This window comes from Chaetomium strumarium, assembly GCF_033439665.1.
Source record: "Chaetomium strumarium strain CBS 333.67 chromosome Unknown B0T15scaffold_1, whole genome shotgun sequence".
Taxonomy (NCBI): Eukaryota; Fungi; Ascomycota; class Sordariomycetes; order Sordariales; family Chaetomiaceae; genus Chaetomium; species Chaetomium strumarium.
In genome coordinates, this window is record NW_026944429.1 from 1,992,498 (window position 1) to 2,016,671 (window position 24,174).

At 56.3% G+C, this 24,174-nt stretch overlaps 7 protein-coding genes across 7 annotated transcripts; 4 read left to right on the forward strand and 3 right to left on the reverse strand.

The window, feature by feature from the left end:
• Nucleotides 1–1,468: 1,468 nt before the first annotated feature.
• Nucleotides 1,469–3,933, reverse strand: B0T15DRAFT_18747 (FAD binding domain-containing protein). Its single transcript, XM_062862399.1, has 3 exons — nt 3,706–3,933; nt 3,313–3,619; nt 1,469–3,254 (listed from the first exon to the last, which is right to left on the reverse strand). Exons 1-3 carry the CDS (start codon nt 3,737–3,739, stop codon nt 1,745–1,747), a joined length of 1,851 nt encoding a protein of 616 aa, XP_062725716.1. The 5' UTR covers nt 3,740–3,933; the 3' UTR covers nt 1,469–1,744.
• Nucleotides 3,934–4,896: 963 nt separating this feature from the next.
• On the forward strand, nt 4,897–6,115 carry B0T15DRAFT_18759 (uncharacterized protein). Its single transcript, XM_062862401.1, has 3 exons — nt 4,897–5,531; nt 5,590–5,899; nt 5,970–6,115. Exons 1-3 carry the CDS (start codon nt 5,278–5,280, stop codon nt 6,078–6,080), a joined length of 675 nt encoding a protein of 224 aa, XP_062725717.1. The 5' UTR covers nt 4,897–5,277; the 3' UTR covers nt 6,081–6,115.
• Nucleotides 6,116–7,226: 1,111 nt separating this feature from the next.
• On the forward strand, nt 7,227–8,195 carry B0T15DRAFT_18727 (uncharacterized protein). Its single transcript, XM_062862395.1, has one exon. It carries the CDS (start codon nt 7,350–7,352, stop codon nt 7,974–7,976), a length of 627 nt encoding a protein of 208 aa, XP_062725718.1. The 5' UTR covers nt 7,227–7,349; the 3' UTR covers nt 7,977–8,195.
• Nucleotides 8,196–8,669: 474 nt separating this feature from the next.
• Nucleotides 8,670–13,908, forward strand: B0T15DRAFT_498130 (SIN3-like protein). The gene is made up of 5 exons (XM_062867304.1): nt 8,670–9,660; nt 9,731–9,831; nt 9,883–10,459; nt 10,608–13,169; nt 13,237–13,908. Exons 1-5 carry the CDS (start codon nt 8,992–8,994, stop codon nt 13,792–13,794), a joined length of 4,467 nt encoding a protein of 1,488 aa, XP_062725719.1. The 5' UTR covers nt 8,670–8,991; the 3' UTR covers nt 13,795–13,908.
• Nucleotides 13,909–15,019: 1,111 nt separating this feature from the next.
• On the forward strand, nt 15,020–15,700 carry B0T15DRAFT_488640 (uncharacterized protein; the record flags this gene model as incomplete). The annotated part of the gene is made up of 2 exons (XM_062866529.1): nt 15,020–15,146; nt 15,264–15,700. The coding sequence occupies 2 exons, from the start codon at nt 15,020–15,022 to the stop codon at nt 15,698–15,700; spliced, it is 564 nt and encodes a 187-aa protein (XP_062725720.1).
• Nucleotides 15,701–15,879: 179 nt separating this feature from the next.
• On the reverse strand, nt 15,880–18,229 carry B0T15DRAFT_498132 (chromate transporter-domain-containing protein). The gene is made up of 4 exons (XM_062867305.1): nt 17,729–18,229; nt 17,599–17,646; nt 17,386–17,507; nt 15,880–17,291 (listed from the first exon to the last, which is right to left on the reverse strand). Exons 1-4 carry the CDS (start codon nt 17,876–17,878, stop codon nt 15,944–15,946), a joined length of 1,668 nt encoding a protein of 555 aa, XP_062725721.1. The 5' UTR covers nt 17,879–18,229; the 3' UTR covers nt 15,880–15,943.
• Nucleotides 18,230–18,995: 766 nt separating this feature from the next.
• Nucleotides 18,996–22,416, reverse strand: B0T15DRAFT_18842 (uncharacterized protein). The gene is made up of 7 exons (XM_062862411.1): nt 22,001–22,416; nt 21,884–21,928; nt 20,934–21,818; nt 20,591–20,872; nt 19,977–20,530; nt 19,455–19,909; nt 18,996–19,389 (listed from the first exon to the last, which is right to left on the reverse strand). The coding sequence occupies exons 1-7, from the start codon at nt 22,107–22,109 to the stop codon at nt 19,080–19,082; spliced, it is 2,640 nt and encodes an 879-aa protein (XP_062725722.1). The 5' UTR covers nt 22,110–22,416; the 3' UTR covers nt 18,996–19,079.
• Nucleotides 22,417–24,174: the final 1,758 nt, after the last annotated feature.

Consider the following 24,174-nt stretch of genomic DNA (forward strand, 5'->3'; position numbering starts at 1 on the left):
AGCAACTCGCTCTCTGATGCGGGATGATAAACAAATTCTCAAATCAACGAGCATCGTATCTTGTCAACTTTTCGCTCTGACTGCTCGCCGGACGTCCTTCTGTTTTCCGAAATGGATATACCATCCCTTTCCTCCACGTTGCCCCGACAGCCTGTTCTTCATTCTCATGTCTACCTAGCAGTGCCTAGGTAGGCATGTACTATTATTGCCGGCTGAGAGCCAGGGTCAAACAGATAACTGGTCGGAGAGAGTACAGACGCAGCCCTGCCTGGCCAGAGCGGCACACCAATCCATGGGGTTTCCGCCTTTTGAGCTTTCTTGGAAACGGGCGGTCAGTGCTTGGTATTGGCTGCCACGGTCACGCTTCCGTCCACGCCGCGCATACGCAGCCCGGTTCATGGACCTCCAAGTATCGAGGACGGCTGACTGGGCTGTGGAATCAAGCTCTTCGGCGACGTACATGGGGATTCGTGTCGTGGCACTGACTGTGGGTTCCCGGGACGCATACACACAGTATAGCGCGGTCCTAATGGACATGCACCTCTCGCCCTGCCATCGGAAAAGTAAAGAGAGAATGGAAGGACCCGAAGACTGATGAACTCACCAAGTACGTAAACCCAGGTCAGAGGCATACATGCATCTGTCCAAGACTCAGGGACCAATGTGATCCCGGTTCCCCCAAGCTGGCCACGTCTGCCCGTGTGCAGGCAGGGCCCATCATTGGTCTTGTTGAACCAATCTTCTTTACCTCAACGCAGTGAAACCAAAAACTACAGGTGTCTCCCACTATCTAGGACCAAACTTCTGATCTAAGACACATCCCGCCCAAGGCGTCGTTGGCTTCAACGGAACCGGACATCGTCTTGTCCCGGTTCCGATCGCTCCTCAGTCCCAGGCCGACATCGCAGCAAGCAGCGGAACAACTAAAGGAAATAAGCAGTCAGTATGAAAACAGATGGGAGTCGCTTGTTCATCCCGCGCGTTCAAGGCCACCTGCAGCGTCTGCTTGCTGACTGTTATGCATGTGCGTATGTACTGTGCCACGGCCATGTAAGATAAGCAATATCTTGTCACGCCTCGCCAACACTTCACGAACCCCCCAACAACGCCCACAGTACCAGTAGGTACCCTGCTCAGTAAGTGCCAGGACTAGATTGATCCTGTCGTACCATTTCCTAAAGATACCGAGCATCCCTTTCCATCAAGGTCCATGGCCAGAAAAGACGCGAGGGCAAGGGAGAGATAACTTCGCCGGGTGCACCCGAGAGGGAACAGGAGCAGCTGTCATGCATGGTTCCGTCAGGGAAACTCCCTTTCATGGGGAGACACGACACACACTAGGGAACACCAAGCCACTGTCCCGAAACACGAAAGGGCTGTTCCCGTGATGCTGGAAAAGTCAAGATCTGCTGATAAGCTGCCTAAGGCTACCTTCGCAATGAGATCCGACGAAACACAAACGATGAAACCAGACAGATAATATTGATAATTCACTTCATTACTGAAAAAGCACGCTATCGATACAGAGCAGGTGTCTGTTCCTGTCAAACCGGCGTTTTGAACCGTATCCAACTAGTGTGAAGGCTCCCGAGCGATAATCCCGAAGTACGAAAATACATATTCAGCCCAAGCCACCCAAGCCTAAGTCGTCAGGCGTCTTATTGGCCCAGCCGTCCCAGTCTATCAAGTTGCGCCTTGCCAGAGCCCCAAGCAGCGCCGTACTGTGTGTGAGAAGTCATAAGTTTCAGATCTCCAGTGTGACCTTTTGGCCCTTGACCCGCCCGATGACCTGCGACGGCGCATACTTGGGGATGACCTCGTCGTCGTGGAGCATCTCGAACTCCTCGGTGGCGTCGCGACCCATGAAGTTGAGGAGCGCCTGCGGACCACCCGGGTGCTCGTCGAGCCAATTAGTCAGGTCAAGCACAACGCCCTTGACAACAACCCAGAGGTCTTCCTTCTTGTTGTGCTTGGCAACCTCCTCCATGGTGTACTCCTTGTCAGGGATGGTGAAATTCTTGGGGTCGTTGGTCTTCGTCTCCTGCTTGGGGGCGCCGGCCGACACGGGTTGCGCCTTGGGGGCCTCGGTGCCGCTAGTAGCACCAGCCCACTCAACCGAAATTTTGCCTGGCGTTGAGGGATCAATGTGCAGGGCGATCTGGCCAAGGCGGGACGCGCCGGTAGAGCCCTTGAGCACCTGTTGGAAGAGGTAGTTGCTGGCAGTGTCACCGGCGACACGACCGTAGACGACGCAGCCAAGGAGGGATGATCCACCAAGACGGTTGGCACCGTGGACACCGCCGGCAAGCTCACCACAGGCGAATAGGCCCTCGAATGGCTTCCCCTCCTTGTTGAGGACTTGGGCCTTGTCGTTGATCTCAATACCACCCATGGTGAAGTGGAGCACGGGCTCCATCACGGCGACGTGGAAGGTGTCGCTGATATCAAGGGGCATGTTGTGGAAGAACTTCTTGCCCCAAGGGTCCTTCTGCTTGCCCTCTGCGATGGCGTTATAGGTCTGGAAGGTCTTCTGGAGGTGCTCTGGGGTGCAACCAATCTCCTTGGCAAGCTCCTTGCCAGACATCTTCTTCATGAGGCCACGGCCGGAGTAGTGGCGGGTGTGGAAGTCGAGGGTGTTGGAAGCCTTGGAATTGAGGATGAGGCGGATAGGGAACTTGCCCTTGTCCTTCTCCTTCCACATCATGCCCGAGACGTAGTCACGGTGGCCGAGCTCGTCGCAGAAGCGGTCACCGTCAGCGTTCAAGAGAATACCGCCCTCGCCACGAAGAGCCTCGGCGGCCAAGAACTTCCACTTGGACCCGGGGTCCTTGGGATCGACAAGTCCAGTGGGGTGAACCTGCACCTTGTCCATGTCGATTCCGTTGCCGCCAATGGCCATGACCATCTTCTGGCCATCGCCAGTGGCGTGCGAGCCGTTGGTGGTAGCCAGGCCATAGGTGTCCGGCCGGTGCTGCTTGAGCAAAGAGCCCTCGCCGAAATCGGCAGCATAACCACCGGTGGCTAGCACGACTGGGCCCTCGAGCGAGAGGGTCTCGCCATTGTGCTCATACTTGACACCAGTGATGGTGTTGCCCTCCTTGTTGAGGCCGGTAACACGCGCCTTCTTGATGATCTGAACCCGGTGGGGCTCGGTCTCAGCGAGCTCCTCGAGTCTCTGCATCAGAGCATAGGTGATTGCCATGCCGGGGAACTTAGCATCATGGCCACGATGGGTACGGGGCTGCGAATGGCCACTGTAGAGAGAAGAGTTAGACGCGGGCGTAATGCGATCGAGCGCACGGTTGAACTTACCCCAATCGCGAAACGAGGGTGAGATCGAGATTGAACACATCCTGCAGCCACTCGACGGCAGCAGCGGACTTGTAGGTCAGTACCTTGATGAGATCTGGTCTCGCCTTGTCGCGGGCGGACTTGAGCGTGTCATCGTAGAACTGCTTGACGCTGTCCTGAATGCCGTGCTCGACCTGTGTCCTCGTGAGGGCACCGTTGATGCCGGAGGTGGCCTTTGTGGAGTTGCCGCCGAAGAAGCCCTGCTTGTCCAGGACAACGACGTTACCGCCGGCGAGGTAGATAGTGTGGGCAGCGCTGAGGCCAGACACTGCGGCAAGAAACACAGTTAGCGGTCTGGACGGAAGCGCATCACATGCGATGACGCCACCCCGCATTGAAGGAAGATTGACTTACGGCCGCCGCCAACAACGATAACTCGAGGTGCCATTGCGTCGGGGTATCTGCAGAACGATGGATGGAAGGAAAGGAGGAAGTTGTCGCTGTCAAAAACGGAAAGGCAAGAAATGGGAGAATGATGTCCGATGGCGGGATGCACGAGTAATGTAGTTGTCTGGATGCTGGGTTGTTATTTGCCGAGCTACACTAGCAGCAGCGCCGATCTGGTGTTGGAATTGCTGGCTCGCTGATTCGTGAGCCGAGGTCAAGCCTGGGGAACAGACAGGGGTCTGTCGCTTGAACTTCCCGTCTTTGAGACCCGGGTCCTTTGGCAGGAGCAATGCCAAGGTCCTCCAGAGACGACCTGGCTCGCTAAACTTGTGTATAGGTATTCCTTCGAGTCGCACGACTGATGATTAACTATGAGAATGTGGACTTTTGATGATTCTCACCGAAACGGCTGAAGGGCAGCTTTGGCGTTCACTCTCTTCTCTCGGTGATCTTTGGCCGAGGGCAACCTGGGAGAAGTGGGGCTACTTCCGGAACCAGCACGAGAATGGGCCGAGGTTTGCGCACCCCAGACTTTTGCAACGTGGAAGGGACCGAAGGCGGCGAGGAGCGCTTTCACAAGTGTGGGGTACTAGTACTGTACGGAGTATGGACGTTCACTACCTTTTTTTTAGACTCGAAGACACCCAGCGTCCTCTTCTGTCAGCAGATGGTGCCACCGCCCGCCGATGCTCTGAAACCTCCCGCGCCTTCTTATGCAGTCGAGGCTTCCCCACAGTCCGTCACGGGGCGTCAGCCCAGTTGAATATTTGCATGTGATGCAGCCTACCTGCTGTCACACGGTGTTGCTCGGAGGCATGCGGCAGCCGGCCATCTGATCGCCCAAGTCGCTGACAGGTAACTTGCTAAATAGAGTGATCAATCGTTATCCGTAGCGCTTTGCTTATTGAGCGAGAAGGAGTCGAGGGATTACGAAGTTTGCCAAGAACGAGATGGGGGGAGCAGTGTGTAACTTTTTAAGTATACGGAGTATCCGTTGCCCAAAGTTGTTTGCATGTGATTGACACTCAACTACTACTACCTCGTGGTACTCAACTACGGACAACAGTACACTCGTATAGGAGTAGGTAGTTACCAGCTGTATCTCATGCTTCTAACATGCAAGGAGGCGGCAACAATGGCCAGCACGGCGATCTTGAGCCACACTCTCTCCCCGATCGAGTAGCGACGAGATTCATCCCGACAAGCCTACGAGCCGCGCATGTTCCGACCCTGTCAGCATAGTGATGGCAAGAGACGATAGAACTGAGGTGAAGTACTCCGGGACCACGTTACGCGGCCGATATTGAGAACTCTACGCTCCTCGCGGATCTTTCTTCACGATTTCGTATGTACTGCCAATGGGACTGCGTTGCATCAATATCACCTGGAACTACGTCACCGCCATGCAGCCGCAATGGTATTTTCTATTATCCAATCAACGGACACTTCCAGTTTGGCAAATGCCCAACTTCCAAAGACGGCGTCAACAATTCATATGCTGTTCACACCTACGTGTCTGGTTGAGAGGATAGTGAAAATATGCGACTAGCCCTCTTGCCACTTGTTGTGCTAAGTGGTACTGGTTCTGCCCAACTTGTGGTACCTTTGTTGCGGAGCACTCCGGGCTTCCAGCCCATCGATCACGAACAAGCGCCCCTTATGGATCCTTCTGGCGTTGGCCCGGTAATGCCTCCCTCGGGCGACTCTCCTGCTGAGCCGCCTTCAGGCGGCGGAGGCAGTGTTATGCTCTCCGACGTGATGGGGCGGGATAGGAGCATTAATCTTTTCGCGGGGTGTGTATATGCTTGCGACAGCGAATTTCTTGACACCAGCTTACCTGGACTGCTACAGGTTCCTGCGAGACATCGAAAGCGCGTCCCGCCGAATTGAAGACTCGTCGCAGAACACCACGGTTCTCGCTCCACTCAACTCGGCCGTTGAAAAGCTACCCCGGAAGCCGTGGGAGGATCTCCAAGACTATGGCGCCCTCGGTCCCAACGCATACGAAGGCGGGGAAGGGCGTGAAAGGGCCCAGCAGAACCTCCGCAAGTTCGTGGAGGCGCATATAGTGCCTTTGAGCCCTTGGGCCGAGGGCCAGAAGGTCAGGCCTATCGGAGGAGATCGGGAGATCTGGTGGGAAGAAAGAGATGGGGCGAAGCTGGTGAGCACCACAGCCTAGGCTTCCATTGGAAACTCTTCAAAGTAAACAACGCTGACATAGGGCCCTGCAGATTCAGCCGGATGCAATAGAAGTTGTGGGCGTCGCAGGAGAAGTTGCGAACGGCCAAGTGGTATGCCCATCGACCTCTTCGAATGGGGTATCTGGCAAGCTAACATGCTGAATCCTGGCAGTGGATAATCAAAGGAGTTTGCCATCGCGGCTAGATGCGCCGAGACTATACTGGAAAGGACTATAGGTATGTGAATTGAGAGGATTCAACACGGCCCAGATAGCGATAAATATGAACCTCGTTTATTGAAACCAAGCGTTCCAACAAGTGTCTGATATATACATCTGAGCTACGGCTGCATGATCCGAACATGTATGTATAGCATAGATACACAGCTCATGCGGCTTCATTGGCTGATGTTTTGACTTGGTTCGCGTTCGGCTTATGATTTGGTCCGATTTAGCATGCAACTTCTGAGGGGTTGGCGCCTGGGATGGGCCATCCTTTTACCCCTTGGATGAATAGGGACTTAACATATACGGTGGAAGTTGTCAAGAACGTAGATCAATCATCATCCGGGGGACGAGCAGTAGCGCTACAGACATACAGCAAGATGGGTAAGCCATATGCTGTCGTCGACGGAGAAGGGGTTCGTGGCTAAGCAAGCCGACCCTCAGCATCCCAAGTTATGGATATCACAAGCTGCCAACCGGAACCTATTTCGGTCTTCTCCGACTCCTTCCCGACGACGGCGTACGGCTCGAATGCGACTTTGCAGCCTACGCACTTGATGGTGTGAATACGCCACGCTATACGGTTCTCTGCTACTGCTGGCAGAACCCAAAGTTTGACGACTTTGTAATCGGCGGAAACCGCATCCCAGAAGATAACGCTCCCCGTTCACAGAATCTCGTCTGCCACCCCTTATAGTGCAGCGAGAGGCAGATACTGATCTCGACGAGTCTCCGTGACGCACTCCGCAAGCTGCGGAGCCAAACTCAGCCTGTCACAATGTGGGTTGATTTCCAATGCATGGGAGAGGCTGCTGGCTCTCTTTGCCCGTCCGTATTTCCGGCGGATCTGGAATCGTACAGGTGACGATCGCTGCGCCTCTCAGCTCGAAGCTCTACTGTGGTGGGTTGGATCCCGTAGCCTGGACCACTGTGACCGCGGCCGTTGCCTTCCTTGATCATTCCGGCTGGGGACCTGCTGTCGAATCTCGCTATGGCGGCCAGAAGAACCTCTCATTCATCCTAATCACCCTCTCCATCGGCATGGCTTGGATGCAAGGTGCAGTGACAACAGCAGATCGACTTCTTATTCGACGCAAGGCCCAGCAGACCAGACGATTCAGGCCTCGGACTCGAGAGACAAGGTCTTCGGCCTCATTGGCATCATCAGCGACTTTGGCCACAGGGATCTTCTGAGGAATGATAGCCCATGTATGACCGGCCGGTAGAGCAGATCTTCACCGAGTACACCATCAAGTGCACCCGAGATAATGGGAATCTCGACATTCTAAGCGATGTCGAAGACAGCTCGCTCCGCACAATCCCTGGGTTGCCGTCCTGGGTTCCCGGCTTCAGCTTCCCGTTGACCCTGACCCAATGGCTACGTGGAAGACAAGCAAGAACGAAGGTTTCTAATCGGCATCTCGGTTGCCAAGGCGGATGGAGTGCTCAGAATGGCGGTGCCGATATAGCCCTCGCAGGTTGCCCGATTGGTGGGAGATTCGCTCTCGCCAGCAAAGAGTCAGCGGCAGAAAACATGATCATACACCAGCTTCAGGAGTGGGCGGCCATGATCGAGCCGATGCCTGCCGACTATCCCTCCGGATGCCACAAGGCCCTAATCCGCGATCGCGGTGACGAAGACCAGTATCCGGCTCCGGTCGAGTACGGCGATTACTACGAGACATTGCAGGAATTGATCCAGCTGAACCAAGACCTCGACCGGCGCATTGAATCGGGAGAGGACGGAGGTGCGGCGGCCAGAATTCTCTGCCAGGGATCTGGCATTCACCCTGCGGACCTGCCACGGTTGATGGCGGAGAGCGCCGAGTTCTAGAGGGCCATGGCTGAGGTTATGCTAGGTAGTAAGGCGACTGTTGGTGACGAAGAGAGGATACATCGGCGCTGGCCCGTCGTCTGTGCAGGTGGGAATGCCGTTTATGTCCTTCCTGGTGGACATGTTCCGTTGGTTTTGCGGGCAAGAGTCTGGTAGGGCGGGATAATGACTCCAATGTTCCTCTGCAGTTAGTAGGCGACTGCTATGTCCACTGAATGATACAGGGAAAGTCACAGAGGTGGCCCGAGTTCTGCTTGAAGGAAACCCGCCTCTGTTGATATTACTCCGTACTAGTAGTATTATTTACTGCAGCCCCGAGACCCATTGTTACGTCATTCACATTACGGTCCGTGCCGCGCGCAATCTTGATGTTATGGGTACAGAGAGTTCGGACGGAAAGGATGGGAAACATCGAGCCAGTCATCATCATGTCTTGTGACGGTACTTGTGCGCATGCCAAACTTTGGTTGTTTTGCTGCGTCTGTGTTGGTGAACAGTCTGGCGATCGGCAAACATCACGCTCATGATCGGTTACACTGGGCAGAATACACATTCTAGTTATCGTTCTAGTTATCGTAATACCCGATGTTTTGCCGCCCGCGCTTTATCTTATCTCCCCGACCCAGGGGAAGAGATCTGCGCCCTCTGCTGAGCCTTGGACAGCACAACTGCTCACGCACGATCCCAATTCTCGGTGTCTTGCTCTCTCAATCTCAGCATACTTGCGCTCTCTTGGGGTCGCAACCCCCTGGCAGCATCTCCAGCCTCGAGCCGGGGCGACGTACAACCGAAAGGCTGCGACGGACCATATGAAAGTACTACTAGTAGGACGAATCGCAGCTGTAAGTACGAGCTCGCCTACGGTCGGCATCTTCCTTGGCTCCTGAGCTGTCGCCCACCGACGTCTCCCCAATTCCCGGCCAGCCCTCACCTCCACCCTACCTACCATGTAGTTATTTCTGTCCGTTGTGCTGCGATATTAATATCTCAAAGAGGCTTCGAGCAGCCACTCGAGATGAATAGCCAGTCGTTGCATGGCGGGAGCGGCTTTGACCGCGACCGAGACCGCGACCTCGATGAGCAACGTCACCGCGCCCTCCACCAGGATGACATCGCAAGACGGGAACACGACCGCGACCGCGACCGGGACCGCGAAAGAGATCGAGACCACGAACGGGAAGAGGCCGAGCGCCAGCATCGTGAAGCGTACCCGCCGAACGCTCCCCACCACAGCAGCGCCGGCTCTCTTCCAATCCACCAGCCCGTCGCATCCCGAATATCGAACTCGATTACCGGCCCTGGTGGCCTCCTGGCGAACCACGGAAGCTCAGGCCCGTCCCTACCCATTGGCGCACCTTCGGCGCCGGCTCCTGGCTTCGGCGGGTCGCTCCACAACGAATCAACACGGCCTCCGCAGCAACACAGCGGCCCAGGAACCGCGTCAGCGCTACCTCACCAGCTCTTCGCGCCAATGGCTCATGGCCCAAGCGGAACGAACCCTCTCGGCGGATCGGGCGGGCCCGCCATCTTTGGTGGTCCCCTTCAACAGGAGAACAACCGGGCAATGCCGCAGGACGGCCCACGAGGATTGCAACAATTGCCTTTCGGCTCCAGTATGGGCCCCGCGCATCCTATACCTTCTGGGCCTGGCGGGATGCCCCAAGGACAGCAGCCGATACTGAATGTGTGTGACCCGCTAGCGAACCTGCCGCTGCCCTTCATATCGGACCCGAGCTAATCTGCATGTGTTCCAGGATGCGCTGAGCTACCTCGATCAAGTCAAAGTTCAGTTCCATGAGCAGCCGGATGTGTATAACAGGTTCCTGGACATTATGAAGGATTTCAAGAGCCAGACGTGGGTGTAACCCGCCGGACTAGCTTACTCCAGGCTGCTAACATGGGCTAGTATCGACACGCCGGGTGTCATCAGCAGGGTCTCCGAGCTCTTCGCCGGCCATCCGAACCTCATTCAGGGCTTCAATACCTTCCTGCCTCCTGGGTATCGTATCGAGTGCGGACTCGAGAACAACCCCAACAGCATCCGTGTGACAACGCCATCGGGCTCGACTATCCACTCGATCGGGGCTAGCCGAGCGGGTCAACACGAGACGGCGCAGCCGGCAACTGGTCCTGCGCAAGGATTCATGAACACGAGAGCTGCATGGCAGCCACCGCTCGCCCACAGTGTTGAGAGTCCGGAAGCGACGTTTAGCGTGCCGGCGCAGAGCGGCCCGTCGGGTTTCTCCGGATCGACCCAGGTTGCTACGTTTGACGGCACCAGTCCGATTCAACAGAGGTCGGTACCGGCCGCTCAAGCCGGCACCCCGATGAACCACGCTCCTGCACCGCGCAGCGCCCATACACCTACACCAGCAGCTGCCGGCGCGCCCAGCGCAAGCAGCAGCGCTGCTCAGCAGGCTAGTTTGGAGAAGCGCGGCCCGGTGGAGTTCAACCACGCGATCAGCTATGTCAACAAGATCAAGGCAAGCAGGCCCCTCCGTTTTGCTCTTTGTAATTTGGCCCGTTGTACTTCTATCCGAACTTTCAAAGGAACGGATGTGGCGGACATGTTTTGGTGGAGACTTTTTTGTGCCATCGACTCACTCAAAACACCTGCTAACTGCGACCCAGAACCGCTTCCAGGATAAACCCGAAATCTACAAGCAATTCCTCGAAATCCTCCAGACATACCAACGCGAGCAAAAGCCCATACAGGACGTGTATTCGCAGGTCACCAGCCTGTTCCACACGGCGCCCGATCTTCTTGAAGATTTCAAGCAGTTCCTTCCCGAGTCGGCGGCGCAAACCCGCTCAGCTGGTCAGCGCCCCGAGGAGGGCATGTCCATGGCAGTCACCACACCCACGCCGCAACCTGGTCACCCAGCTCGCGACGGTCCCAAGATGCCTCCGGTCGGCAATTTCGCCCCGCCGGCAAGCGCAAGCAAAGAAAGCAAGAAGAGACGCACAGAAAAGGCACCTCCTGTCCCCGCTCAAGCCACTCCGGATCAACCGCAAATGTCGTCGTTGCGAGGAACGCTTTCCGCCGCGCAGCCTACCAACAAGCGTGCCAAGCTGACGCACAAACCGAATACTGCCGAGAGCGCCTGGGTCGAGCCGACTTTGGTGCCCGTCATGCCGGTGCCACTCGCGCCTACGCCGCTGGCCGTGTCAACCCAGGACGACCTTGCCTTCTTCGAAAAGGTGAAGAAGCACATCGGCAACCGGACGGCTACTACTGAGTTTCTGAAACTTCTCAACCTGTGGAACCAGGACTTGATTACCAAGGAGGTCCTGCTCTACAAGGCGAACCAGTTCATGGGTGGCAATCCCGAGCTTCTAAACGCTCTGAAGAGCTTGATCCGGCAGGATACTAGCGAGGATATCATTGAAAATCAGCCCGAGCCGCCGACGGGTAGGGTCTCCCTCAGCAATTGCCGCGGGTTCGGTCCCAGCTACCGGTTGCTGCCTAAGCGCGAGCGCCTCAAGCCCTGCACGGGCCGCGATGAACTTTGCCAGTCAGTGCTCAACGACGAATGGGCGTCGCACCCGACCTGGGCCTCGGAGGACTCGGGCTTTGTCGCCCATCGCAAGAACGCTTACGAGGAGAGCCTCCACCGTATCGAGGAGGAACGCCACGATTATGATTTCTTCATCGAAGCGAACCAAAAGTGCATCCAGCTGCTCGAGCCGATCGCGCAGCAGATGCTGTCGCTACCTGCCTCGGAGCGGCCAAACTTCAAGATGCCGGCCGGTCTTGGCGGACAGAGCACGTCCATCTACAAGAGAGTTCTTAAGAAGATCTACGGCCCGGAGAAGGGCTGCGAAGTTGCCAATGATATGTTTAGGAGCCCTTTCACTGTCGTGCCCGTCGTCATGGCACGCTTGAAGCAGAAAGACGAAGAATGGCGGTTCACTCAGCGGGAGTGGGAAAAGGTCTGGCAGAGCCAAACCGAGGCGATGCACCTGAAGAGTCTGGACCACATGGGCATCCAGGTTAAGAGCAACGATAAGCGCAGCCTCGCGGCAAAGCATCTTGTCGACGTGATCAAGACGAAGCACGAGGAACAGCGGCGGATCCGCATTGCTAAGGGCAAGACCCCTCGCTACCAGTTTGCGTATCTATTCCAGGACGAGGACCTCCTCTTGGACCTGCTCCGCTTCATGGCCATTTTTGCGACCATCGGCGGCCAGCACAATGCGCAGGAGAGGAGGCGGATCCTGGAGTTCTTCGAGACTTTTATCCCGGCATTCTTCGATCTCCCAGAGGATAAGGTTGCGGAAAAGCTTGCCGACATTGACCAGGACTCGGCAGAGGAAGACGAGGATGATCCGACGCCGATTGAGCTCACCAACGGGCGTACGCGTCGCAACGGCAAGAAGTCGGACCTGCTCCGCGGCGTACTGGACCCCGGCCGCAACGGCAGCCGAAGCCGTGGCCAGAAAGAGGGCAGCGCGGCATCCGGCAGCAAAGAAACCACGCCAGAGGTCGGATCGGCGAACGAGGAAGAGATGCCGGATGCACCGGAGGACTCTTCAGTCCCAGAGGTGTCCAATGGCCGCTGGCTGCCCACCGTACCCGGCCCGATCATCGTCCAGAAGAGCAGAGGTGGTAAGGGATCCAGCCTAGTTGATGTGGACGGCGAACTGAAGGCGGATGCGCCGTTCGCCCGTTCTTGGTACAACTTCTACTGCAACCAGAACATCTACGTCTTCTTCACCATCTTCCAGACGCTGTTCAAGCGGCTTGAGGACGTCAAGCTGAGCAAAGACAGCGTGCTCGAGGAGATACGGCGGGAGAAGGCGGAGAAGCCGGCTAAGATCTTGGGTCTCGTCCACGAAGGCATGAACTACTTTGACAGCGATGATCCGACCACGTTCTGGCCCAAGACGGTTGAGCTCATCGAGGATTTCATCAACGGCGACATCGACGAGAACCGCTACCAGGACGTTCTGCGGCACTATTACCTCCAGAAAGGCTGGAAGCTTTACACGATCCAGGACTTGCTCAAGACGCTATGCCGACTCGCGCTAAGCTGCAACAACCCGGATGCCAAGGGTGAGAAGACCAAGGAGCTCGTCAAGGCGTTTCTGGAGAGTCGGCAGCAGACCGAGACAAGCTTCCAGAACGAGATCAGCATGCGCAAGTTCGCCGAGAAGTGCATCAAAGACGGCGAGATGTTTGTCATTGCATGGGTACGTGGCTGTTGAATTTTGTGTTCCCGTCAACACCTCAGTGCTAACAACTACCCTCCTCTCTTAGTACCCCAACAAAAAAGAAGCAACAGTCCGCTGGCTGCAGAAGGATGAAACGACATTCTACATGGATGAGATGGAGCGCATCCAGCAGTGGCAGTACTACATCTCGTCGTACATGCGCGTCGAGCACACCGAGGGCATCGTCAGGTCGCGGCTGCAGAAGGTGTTGCTTGAGCGAAATCTGCCCTCGGATGTTAAGGACTCCTCCGAGGGAGAGTACACGCCCAAGCCGCTGGTGATCCACGAGGGCTTAGTGGTCAGGATCTGCCTGAACTCGTCCAAGATGGTTTTCGAGAAGGGCACGTCGGACTACTTCATTTACAACAATGCCGCTGCTGGGCAGGCCGGTCAAGAAGAAGAAGCAGAGTATGAAGAGAAGCAGGCTTTCCGGCGCGAGATGCGGGCCGAGAAGATGAAGGAGACGACGGTTACCAATAATGCGTGGATGAAGGGGCTCAGCCATGAGGAGGTGCAGAAGGTCAACAATGAGTTCCAGAAGTGGAAGCAGATTGATATCCGTCCGTCGCAGGAGGATACGGCGGACGTGACGATGGAAGCTTGAGACGAAATTGTACACCCAGCTTCGTGGCAGGTACTACACTGGCAAGGTGACTGAATCGACTGTATGCAACACAGGGGCGCAGGGGCGTAGCGGCGATCGGAAGCATCAAGAAGGAAGGGGGGGAGAGAGGGTTAAGGGGGGGGGGGGGGTGGCGCAGGCACAGAAGGAGGGGATTATGGAGAGCTGGTATGATCTTCGTCGCCTCCTGTCATTTTCTAGCAGTCTTTTCCATCATTGCTTTTTTTTACCCTCGCTTGCATCGGTTGATGGGACCGCATACCGTAGCTTATAAGCTGAGCGCCCATAAATTCACACTCCCAAAATCCCACCAAAGCTTACCATGTTCAACGCATAACAAAGGGGCATAAACAAACATCGGAAAATGCAAGAAAATTCTCTCTATGGAGATGTTTATGATATCAGTGGCCTAGATAGGCCTTTGTTGCTTCACTGACAAGAAGTTTGTGTTGCTAAGGAAGGTCATCGTTAGAGGGAGGCGACCTAACTCCTGTCAGGGCGAGAAAGCTCGGACCACACTGTATCTAAACAAACAGCGATTCAGCATGCAGTCGAGAACTGAATGTTGAAGTCTTGGCGTGCAACTTCCTCCACGAACCACCAGGAGCAATCACAGCTTGAGCTCTCACAACCCGGCATGAGATGACAATATCTCGTGGTAACTTAACTCATCACAATGCAAGCCCCGTTGAAATCCTCACGATGTTGGGGCTTTAGCTGCCGCTTACGGCGGGGTTCCGCCATGCTGGAGAAAGTTATAACACCGACACAAACAGTGAGGAGATACACTCTTGCTGTCGACTGTTCAACACACAGACCGTCATTATCGCCAGCTCGGAGGCCATGTCGTTCGCTGCTTCTTCGGTTGGGCGGGTTTAGCTCGCCATATGCGAGTCCACAGGTCGGAAGGACTGCCTTTTCAACGGGTTCCTTCCGGAGATCTGCGGGCCGAGAAGACGCAACGGAGCCGGGTGAGGAGGGGACACAAGGGACGGCGTCCGGTGGGGGCAAAGCTGGTGAGGATGATGATAGCGGCATTGAATCGGGTGGGATGCTGAGTGCTAATCATACGGGCCCTTGACTTGGTCCATACAGCCTACCCGGAACGACTGATTATCTACCACGCTGGCACAGGTAGTGAGTGTAAAAACCTCGGCGGGACTGGGGAGGGTCACTTCAGACAACATGTGCATGGGTACTCACTAGCATGCCGACAGAAACCACATTCCTCGCCTGTCTGAAAGTGACGACCCTCTTTCTCTTCGGCTTCTTCGACATGATCATGACGCCAGCGTACATAGCTGCGGGCGAGCCTCTGGTCAAGACAGCAGGCGGTATGTTAAAGCCCCCCTTCTCTCCCTTCCCTTCTCTTCTCTTGCCCCCGGGCCCCCCGGCCCCCCGCTTTTTTTTTTTTTTTTTTTTTTTTTTTTCTCTCTAACACACTTCAACAGTCGCCCTCTGCGGCGTGATCCCAGCCGTCTACGTGGCGTGGAGCACGTCACCCTTCGTGGCGGCCATCCACATGCACCTGCCGCCGTACGCCCGCTGGTCGCGCGCCATCCTGGAGCGCTTCGCGCGCACGGCGCCGCCCAACACGCGCCTGGACGTGACGACCATGAGCCTGATCGGGAAGCCGCGCGTGAGTTCCATGGTGCTGTCGGACCTGCGGCCGGCCAGGCGGCGGTTCGGCATCGTCAACTACGTGCGAGATACGTCGCTGCTGGAGGCCAAGAGGAGGTGGTGGCGGTTCAAGGCCGTCGGGGAGTTCAATGTCCAGGAGGACGGGGATAAGAAGGTGAAGAATGGGTGGGTGTGGAGGGAGGTGAAGGAGGGGATTGCGCGGAGGGGTAGTGCGGCGGGTCAGGTTCAAGGGGAGAAGGGGAAATAAGGCTGGCAAGGGCTCACTCAGTACCAGGGGCGTCCGTTCTCTTCCGCAGGGTGGGTGGCTGGTTATCTCTGCGTAAGGTAGTAGGTGTCCTCAGTGTATTTGTAACATGTGCATTACATTACAATGTCTGATGGGCTTCGAGTCAGGATGCCTACCTACCTTAGGTATCAAACCTGATAAAATAAAATTCTCTGCACATATCTTACCATTCTTTCGACAAACGACCTACCTACCTACGGTACCTTACCCGACAACCCCGTACCTCACCAACCCCAACGCGGCACCCAACACAATCGCCACGGGCGGACTGACACCAAACCAGCACCCGCCCACATAGCTCGACGCCGTCACGACAACCCACCACGGATCATCCGCCAGGCTCGTCCCCCTCTGAAACCCCTCATCGATCCAGCCAATCTGCCACAGCCGATACACGGCCGTATAGATCAGCCCCACGGCCGCGGCATTGATGCCCCTCAGCGCGCTCCTCACCCACCGCCAGCCCCTGATGGCGCCCCACACCCCGACGGTGCCGTGAACCGTCACCAGGCCGGGCGCGAACATGCCGACGTAGCCGAGCACGGCGCCCAGCGCGGGCGAGGCGCCCCTCCCGCTGGCGGCCAGGGCGCCCAGGTACACGGCGAAATTGAAGTTGGGACCGGGGAAGCCCTGGACCAGCGCGAGGCCGATCAGGAAGTCGCGCGGCGACACCCAGCCCTCGGCCACGATGTACTCGCGCAGCAGCGGGATGACGACGGGCCCGCCGCCGAAGATGATGGTGCCGGCGAGGTAGAAGTTGGCGAAGACGCGGTAGAGGAAGACCGATTGGGATTGCTGTTCCGTGTTGCCGGCGTCGTTGCGCGAGAGCAGGCCGCGGGCGATCATGATGGCTGTGAAGGACGCGAGGAACAGCGCGATGATGGTCAGCCCCCACTTCCAGGTTAGGTGCGGAGCTTCGAGTTGGTGGGATGCGGGGACGGTGCGCTGCTGGTCCGAGGGCGAAGCGGGCGGTGCTGCTTCTTCTTGCTCTCGAACGCGGTTATTGGTGGTGGTGGTGGTGGCGGTGTCTTGGGTAGTCAGGGGCAGGCGTTGCCGGGTGGATTTGCTGGATTGCGGCCGAGCGCTAGTCGGTGGTTCAGATGTGGATGTTGTTGATGCCGGTCGATGGGAGAGCTCGACCTCCTCCTCCTCCTCCCCATCCCCCTCGCGCTGCTGCTGGGCTTCGGGTTCGTCCCTCCCCACCCTGTTACCCCTTCCCCGTGCCTTCTTCAGCAGCCGTACCACCCACCTCACCGGACCGTGGAGCCAGCGGAAGTCGTAGATGACGGTGATGATGCCAGCAACCATCATCAGCAGCGGGAAGTACCACAGCGCATTGTACAGCAAGCCCGCCGCAGCCCCCAGGAACACCAACAGCCGCGTGAGCTTGTCGGTGATGGCCTTCTGCGCCAGCTGTACGGCCGCAAGGGCGATGATGCCGACCGTGGCAGCATTCAGCCCGGACAGCAGCGCGTACACGGCACGGGGGAGAGTCTCGCCGATGTTGGAAACGCCAACGGCCAGGCCGAACATTCCCAAGCCGGCAGGCAAACTGATCGGTAGATACTATTAGCACCGGTGACCGAAAAAGGGGGCAAAGAAAGGAAGAAGAAAAAAAGGAAAAAAGAGAGCGAAAAGGAACTCACCTCCAGATAAGAAAGCCCAGCACGGCTGCCAAGAACCCGTCGTGAATCAGGTTGATGCAGTACAGCATCTTGGTGCTGCCCGGGCCCGAGAAGGCCTGGCAGACGCTGAAGAGCTCTTGATACTAGTAGCCCGTGGGCCCCAGTTCAGCCAGCTGTTCCCCCTTTCCTCACGCAACGTAAAAAGAAGAAGATAAGGATGGCTGCCAGACTCACCACCTGCTCGTCGATCCATTGCACCTTGTTGACGAACTTGTCATGGAACTAGACCGCAAAGTCTCGTCAGCTTCTGCGCTAACTCCAGGGGGAAGGGGGAATGCCAAATCGTATAGAAGGTAAGACGTACAATCTTGAAGTGCACCGGCGGCCCGCCAAACGAGGTGAAGCCCAAGTACCATGTCTCCCTGACCGTGTTCCAGAGCCTCTGGGTGACCTTCCATTGGGAGATGGAATCCCAGGTCAGGCTGGGTGGTGACCAGCGGTCTCTGACACCCATTGTTCCTGCGTACCTATGTTGAGGATGGAACCTTAGATAGGTAGTTGCTTAATCCAAGCCTCAGTCTCCCGAGCCTTCTGCTCCACAATGGCTAAGATTTAGAGTCGGGCGATGGGAGTATGGTCTCTCCTTCCTGTGAGGCGGGCAACGAGAGCCTGCAGGCGACCAGAGAGCCGTCTCTCATTATCGCTTCCTCGGCTAGTTTTATAGACTCTCATTTTCCCAAGTTGTAGGTTTGCCACTTTTTCGGCGAGCCAGATAAGGTACGGCGAGTCCCGTTCAGCCTCCCGGCGCCAAGGTCTTGGGGAAGAGGCTATTGGCCTCTCTCTTGAGCATGCGAGAGCACGTGGGTGCAGCCGCGATAAAATTGGGGCAGGGATAAAATTGATGTCTTAACAATGGAGTGCCGGGAGTACTTATAATTCCAAGTCCGTCTTGCTACTGATAGCTTGATGCTAATACCTAACCAGATGATCATACCTACCCGAATGTTAGCTAGTAGCATCGACCAGGTTCTACGGAGTAGGTGCTGTACCTAGTTCTCCGAGACAAGGTGGATGAGCATCATAACGGAGGCATACCTAAATGTACTACGTACTCCTTTCTCCATCAGAGGGCATCATGCTGCTACTCAAGGCGAACGCACGTCTTCGACAATCTGTGCTGCATGTGAACCGGCCAACCTCGCCTTCATTTTGCCTTTTCCAAGAGTCCGCTGCCCGCCTGTTAGTAACAGGTAGAAATAGTAATACAATGTGATAAGAAAGTTCAAATGTTCCGTTCTTTCCCCAGATCCAACGACCAAAACAAAGAAGATTCCGCCTTCCATTTCCCGGCCTTTTCGCCCCTTCGAAATCCAAAAACGCCGTCCTGGATATCTCCAACCCCGGAACGTTCCCTGTCCCGTCGAATGTCTTTGCCGACACCCACCGCCTACAAAATGCGATACATCCCGGCCAAATTTCTTTTTTTGATGCCCGTGATTCCAATCTCCCAGGGGAACCCGCCACAAGAGAGAGCACGGCCCCCGTAATATGCAAAAGAGTCGTCGCCCCGTAAAGCATCAACACAAAGCGAGCTGTTTCGAATCCGGGTAACTGGAGGAAGAGGAAGGGATCGGGGAGAATCCAAAAAAGGGAAGGAGAGAGATTCTCCACAATGGCCGTGGTCTTCAAGAAGGGCGGACCTTAGCTTCTTTTCGTCAATGGCGTTTCACGGGCATGTGCCCGTGTCCATCATAATCCCACGCGCGCTTGAGCCCGCCCTCGTAGACGCTCGCCACGGATTCCTGCCACATCGCGGGGGTAACGAAGGTCTGCACGGGCGCGGTCGGGTACTGCGCGGCCGGCATCTGCGATCCTGTCCGATACTGGCCCTGCGCGGCGTAACTGTCGTGCAGCATCGGCGCTGTCAGGGGCACGGAGGAGCCGGGGCCCAGGGAGCTGGGTTGGGCCGTTTCCGACGACGGCGATGAATGGATCTGTGGCGCGCCAAACGACGTGTTCCACTGGCTGCATGGGCTGTTAGGAGATCTGTTTTATTCATCATTCCGCTTGGAGTACGGAACGTCACTCACTCAAAGATTCGCGACGGGTTCCAGGCGGGCGCCTCGGCCGGTGGTAACGTCTGCGTCACGCCCGAGGCCTGAGACACGTGACGGGCGGATGCCATCGTGGTTAGCGTTTGCACGACAGGCGAATCATCCTTGCTATCCAGTGGGCCGGCCGAGACAGGCGTGAGGGGATGGTGGTTGGTGTAACTACTAACTTGCGAGTGCGGTATCTGCGTGTCCAGCTGTCGACCAGGCGGGCTAGGGTGTGTTGCCGAGTGCGGGCTACCGTAGGGGAAGCTCGGCTTCAGGACGAACGGCTTCCTGATATCGGCTGAGAAGGCCTCCCGGACCGAGTCGATCTGCTTCTGCATGTCGGGCATGGGCCACGCCGACATGCACTTCTCCAGGATCCTCATGTGGCGCGTAAAGTACTCCCGGGCTTCCGAGTTCAGGTCTGGATCCGGTGAGGTTATCGCAACCTAGCAGCAAGGAGTCAGCAACCCCGAGGACATCCTCTTGGTGGGAAGTGCAAGTAAGTGTACGCACTAGATGTAGGACAATGCAGCCCAAGATCACATAGATGGTGAAATTGATCCCCCGCTGCATACACTGGAGCCCGTTTAGTCCGAACTGGCTCATCACTGCCTCCTGGAGCCTGCACGTCATCTTGGCCGCGTTGTACGACACCATCATGTGCCGTTTCCATTGTCCGCCCGGCCCTGATGGCGAAAGGACTGCTAGTTGCGGCCTGTTGTATAGGATGATCGTTAGGTAGTAATACGAGTGGAGGTTGCCGACGAAGGCAGACGGCAACCAGGGCGGCGACCCATCCGCAGGATAGCTGACGGTCAAGTCCGCGGGGAGTCCGGCTAACCAGGCATTCAGAGCCGGGTCGAGCTGGAGGAACTCGGGGTCCACCCCCCAGTCCTTGCTTTTCTTCAGCCGCCCATAGGTTCTCGCCATCCGGCCAACAGCGCGGACTACTTTGGCGAAATAGGTGAAGTTCCGGGAGACGAGGTACTCGGACTCGTCAGCGTTCGGCAGTGGCCTCGGGACGTTGAAATCGACAGACTCTTCTTCGATCTGGAAATCGGTCCGTCCTGCTCCGCTCGTCAGCGTGTGATTCTCCCAGTCTCGTGCCCCGCCGCGCTATTCCTTACCCTGCGGGGAGCCAACCATCAACTCAACCACAAATAGAGTTTGCCAGATCCTCGTCTTCAGTCCACACTCCGCCTGGCTTGCGCCGCAAGATTTGCCGGCCTGGTGTTCGGCGAAGTGTTCGTCCAACCCCAGATCCTTGCCCAACTGAACACACTGCACGATGCTCATCCACGACCTGTAGTAGTAGCCCTTCTTAGGCGCTGACTCCCTCGCCTTCAGCAGGATCATCAGTGCCTGGAGCGTACTCAGTCTTGGCACATCCATGAACGAGTCGGCATGCCCTGTAAACAAACGTCAGCTGCCAAAAATCAGGTGGCTGATTGGTGACGGGCGCGATCATACGTGTAGCGAGTGCGAGCCATTGCTGGCCCTGTGCAGGTTCATCCGCCAGACGGCCGGCAATGGCAAATATTGCTTCGAGAAGGAGCGGCGAGATGGACTCCCTGTTGTTGTGCCACTGATGGTAGAAGTACGCCTTGTCCAAGACCGGCACGTACGGATGAGCATTGACAAAATACAGATCGAGATAGTGAAGAACCGTGTCGTCGTCCGGCATCAGCTCTGGCGGAATACGGATCTTGGAGCCCGGGCCTGTCGTTAGCGGGGGCAGCGGGGTTTCGTACTCGTCTCCTTCCAATGCCGGCTCCTCGTCTCTGGTGGACCGCATCTTGCTGTTGAGGTAGGGCGCCGTCCCCGCCTCATTGACCTTCAGCGAACCCAGGAGATCCGCCAGGTCCTGCTGCCCGTACTCAGATTGGAACGTGTCTGCAGGAGACGCGGGGTTGGGAGCGTGTTGTAGCGGAGGAGTCGGAAACGAGTGGGGCTGCGTCGTGTAGTGCTGGTCGACGATGCCAGCAGGGTGATGGTGTACGGGGGCGTATTGAAGGTCGTGAGGCACAGGCTGCGGATCCCCGTACTGAACCGGGTGGAAAAGGCCCGAGGCATCTTGGTAGGATGTCTGTTGCGCGTAGACGGGTCCCGGCTTTGGCGCATGAGCAGGAAGCTGCTGGTCCTGAAGCGATAACTGCGGCCTGAAGCTGTCCGGAACTTGCGTACTCTCAAACTGAGATCGAGATGGTTCGTAGACTTGGGAGTCAGACCCATCGAATCCGTTCGGACGAACACAGTGCAGCTTCAGACGGATACATGCGGAGCAGGGCCATGTGTTCGTCGTTGCTGCATCGCATTTGATTTTCCTCCTTCGACAACCCTCACATGCTCTCATCACTGTGCACCCAAGGTCAGCATGGCACTTGGGGATATTATAAGGTGAGGGCAGATGTGGCCCATACCCTTCAGCCGCTTGTGGCGGTTGTGCTCGTCAACAAACACATAATCTAAGTAAGAAGCCCCAGTCAGCATCGAAATAGCAAGAAGCTGGGCGGGAGGAAGTTTGATGGTAGTCGCACTTTTTTGCGTTTCACGCGGGGGCTGTTGGTAGGCTTGCGGCGCAAAGGAGAAGCTGTTCATCTGCGAAGTTTGCGGGAGCAGCCTGCGTGCTGTGGGATCGTTGGACATATTGAAGGCTGCGGCTTGCACGGGCGCTCACGGCGGCGCGCGGATGAGAGATGAAAGCTCGTCGACATTCAGGTCATGGGTCGCATTCAATCGGACCGGCGATGTTGATGCAGGTTTTCAAGTAGCCCTCTTCTCTATCTCTCACTACTGGCGGGGTTGATGATGCGCAGACGGAGACGCTGTCGTCGAGCGTTGCGGCAGTGTAGGCGCAGAGGGGATCAGCCAGTGAGACAACGTCAGGCCAGTGTGGACGTGCAGAGGGTTTTAGCCAGCGCGTGGCCAGACTGGATCTGCTGGATCTGCCCCGGTCGGCGGGCACGAGCTAATGAATGCGAGTGGCCCAGGCACCGCTAATAAACGAAGGGGCAACCTTGCTCCAGTTGACTCGGCGCTCGTCCGATCAGCAACAGGAGCCTGCACGGATCTGACGGACTTCCGTTGTTGATGGAGACTTGGTACCTTACCTACGTATACATACGAAGTTGGATGACTGTGAAGAGCAAGGCTACCAAGGTATTAGTAGGTAGTTGTCGTCGTCTTATTAAGTATTGACAATAACGTCGCTATGTATCTCGCATTGACAAGTACTACTACTTAGTAACGGCAGATTCGCATAGCGCGCTGGGATCCCGTATGCTGTATATGCTGTGTATGTGGTGTAGGTAAAGTATCCGTAGATACTAGTACCCCATATTCTATCCCAATTTTACCGGGCCGGTGGATGGAGGGGAGTGTTTGGAGAACACATCGAGGCAAACACACGCGCTTGTGATTGAGGAGGCTGCCAGCGCCAGGGAGGACAGGGATGGTGGGACAGGGCAATCAGTGGGCTCCCCCCGGTCGAAGGAGGGGTGGTGAAAGTGACGGTGGGGTGCTCGCTGGGAGAAGGACAAAGGATGCCCGGGCTTGACATCGCCGCCCACCTTCCGCTGCGGCTTCCTGGATAAAAAAGCATGGGAGACTGTGACCGGGGTTTTGCGGTTTGCCCTCCGCTCTTTATTACACGGCGATGGCAAACATGGACCGACGGATATGTACAACAGTGGAATATCATCCAGCGAAGCTCCATGCTGTCATGAATGCTCCGATTCCACACAGTATTCCATGCCGCCGAAGACTGCAGATATCTTACTACATAAGGTAGTGAGAGGGTAATTGGAGATGTGTATTGTACGGACATGTTTAAGAAACCGAGATGTCCGTGTAGAGTACTATCTCCATGTGTATTCTCTATGTAGAGTTTCCCATGGATATTTCTATGTATGGAGCATACTACTACTAGTAGTAGTATCCTGATAGAAGGTACGGTACATACAGTACATACATAATTGCCGTGTAGCATGACCAGGGCTGATGAAGGGGTGGCAGGGTGGCAGCACAGATGCTTCAACCTCTCGTTGCCCAGGTCCATGTGGGATATCGGGCATGCATCACTGTACTGTGCACGAGGCATGTCCGACAAAACGTTAAAAGCATGAGCGGCGCCGTTGAATACCCTAGGATCCTATACACATTGGCTATTGTCAAGACTCTAGAGACACCTTGACCGCTTCTCGCACCCACCTTTGGCAGCATAGAAACGCGCCGAAGTGCCGACTACTAGACCCTAGCTACTGCAAGCCTGGTGCCCTGTGTTGACTGCAGTCGAAAACTCATTGGGAAAGGCGCTACGGAGTAAAAGTGTGTGAAAGCCAGATCCCGACGAATGGGTGAGTGCAGGGGGTTGCCGCATCAACACCTGGAGAGTACCGATACCTTGAGGGAATATTTCCCATGTCTCGTCTACGCACATGTGCAGTGCTTCGTCGCTTGCCTCTGGCGCGCTTCTTGATGCATCACTGTGCTGAAACACACTGCCAGCATCTTCTCAAACGTTAGTCAAAGTTGGAGGCTAACGCCTCTGATGGGAAACAATGCCCTACACTACACTACTGTGCCTGGCGAACACCAAATGGATCCATTCCCACCCTGACAAGATCATCGCTCATCCTGCTCGTCCTCTTCTTGGACTAGGGAGATAGGGAGGGTGGACTTGACCCTGTTCTCCCCAAACGGCATTGGCTGT